The sequence below is a fragment of the Aplysia californica genome, unplaced genomic scaffold (assembly GCF_000002075.1).
Source record: "Aplysia californica isolate F4 #8 unplaced genomic scaffold, AplCal3.0 scaffold00099, whole genome shotgun sequence".
Lineage (NCBI taxonomy): Eukaryota > Metazoa > Mollusca > Gastropoda > Aplysiida > Aplysiidae > Aplysia > Aplysia californica.
The window spans coordinates 1,505,765-1,507,313 of record NW_004797369.1 but is presented as its reverse complement, the minus strand read 5'-3'; the positions used below and the strand labels follow the sequence as shown (position 1 = coordinate 1,507,313).

Sequence of the window (1,549 nt, the reverse complement as noted above, 5' to 3'; positions counted from 1 at the left end):
ACAGACAGACAGACAGACAGACAGACAGACAGACAGACAGACAGACAGACAGACACAGACAGACAAACTCAAAGGCAGACAGATAAACAGACTGAATCGAAAGACCGGCAGCCTGAAAGACAGAAAGGCGGACAGATGAACTACAACAACTGTATCATTATTATTTATAGATAGTGTTTTTCTGGGAATCTCCACCAACAGGTAAGGAGGCTTCCAAACAGCGACCAGGCATGGAAACACCAGAGGAGGTCATTCATAAGGGTCAGGAAGGAGATTGGGCGCATGATCATCACGGAGACACAAAGAAACAGAAGGTGAGTCGATCACTTTCGTTACACTGAAGCAATTTCTAAAAGTATATTGTACAGTGGAGTTCGGTGAAACCAAAATCTGCAGGGACTCCTGAATATGATTTGGTTTGGCTGAGTTTTCAGTTTAGAGAGGTTGCTCAAAATGAAGAAAAAATTGGGGTATTTTCATTTCTTCTGGTTTATCACTGTTTTTGAATTAATTGTGTTTGGTTTAAGTGGAATGCACAATATTATATTTTGTCTATTTGAAAGGCAGTTTGTTTGTTTTTGGAGGGTGGGAGTGATAAATAATAATTGAAATTGAAATTGTATAGGTTTTTAACGCCCCTTGCAACATTGTAAGGCTGGGGTGATACATGGGAAAACCCAAAATTTTGCTAAGTTAATAAGAGTATAAGAGTTTTAAGACGCTCGCAACTGCATAAGGTCATACTATGAGCGAGTGAAACACAAGTTGGTTGCATTCACAACAGTTCACAGCACAGCTTGGTTTAGATCAATATTTCGATAAGAATGTTAAAGATTTGTGGTTAAAATCTTGATTCTAAATTAACACTTTAAATAATATTAAAATAATGCTATCTGCAATTTATTGTAAAGGCCAATGACCTTTATAAAAACGAGAATTTTGCTGGGATCAACGATGGAGAACTAATCTTGTAATTTTTTGCACTTATTTAAAATACTTCCTTCGGGTCTCTCCAAAGTCTGGACATTCTGTAAAGATGAGTGTGATGGTGAAATCTGTGTTGCATCCGACACAGAACGGTTTCTCATCTCCCTGAAGGAGGTATTTCTGTGTCAGGGAGGTGTGACCGATACATAATCGAGTGAAAATGACTTCGTCTCTTCTGCGGAGGACTAAAGTTTTCATGGACCTAGTTTGGGCAAGATGTTATGGAGTTTATTGTTTATTTGTTTCTCCCAATGTGTCTCCCACAAACTGGAGGTGTACTTTGCAATGTATTGAAACAATGCTTTTGGAATGGGTTATTTTTTCTTCTCTTTATTAGAAGGCAGTTGCTGTTCGGAACTCTGGTTTGTTTGTGTGACTGTTTGAGTGAAGAGAAGAACACAGACACAATTAATTTGATCAAATAGTGCTGGGAAAATGTTTGACACAGACAGACAGACAGACAGACAGACAGACAGACAGACAGACAGACAGACAGACAGACAGACAAGACAGACCAGTTGCATCCTCCGACCACCTGCAAAAGATCAGAACTCTAAACAAG

General features: G+C 38.9%; 1 protein-coding gene across 1 annotated transcript in view; it reads left to right on the top strand.

The window, feature by feature from the left end:
- LOC106011383 (sarcoplasmic reticulum histidine-rich calcium-binding protein) overlaps positions 1-1,549 on the top strand; it is a gene marked incomplete at its 5' end in the record, with an annotated part of 15,904 nt that overhangs the window by 6,280 nt on the left and 8,075 nt on the right. The window contains 1 exon segment of the mRNA XM_013080778.1: positions 199-314. Within this exon segment, the coding sequence (XP_012936232.1) occupies positions 199-314 (116 nt within the window).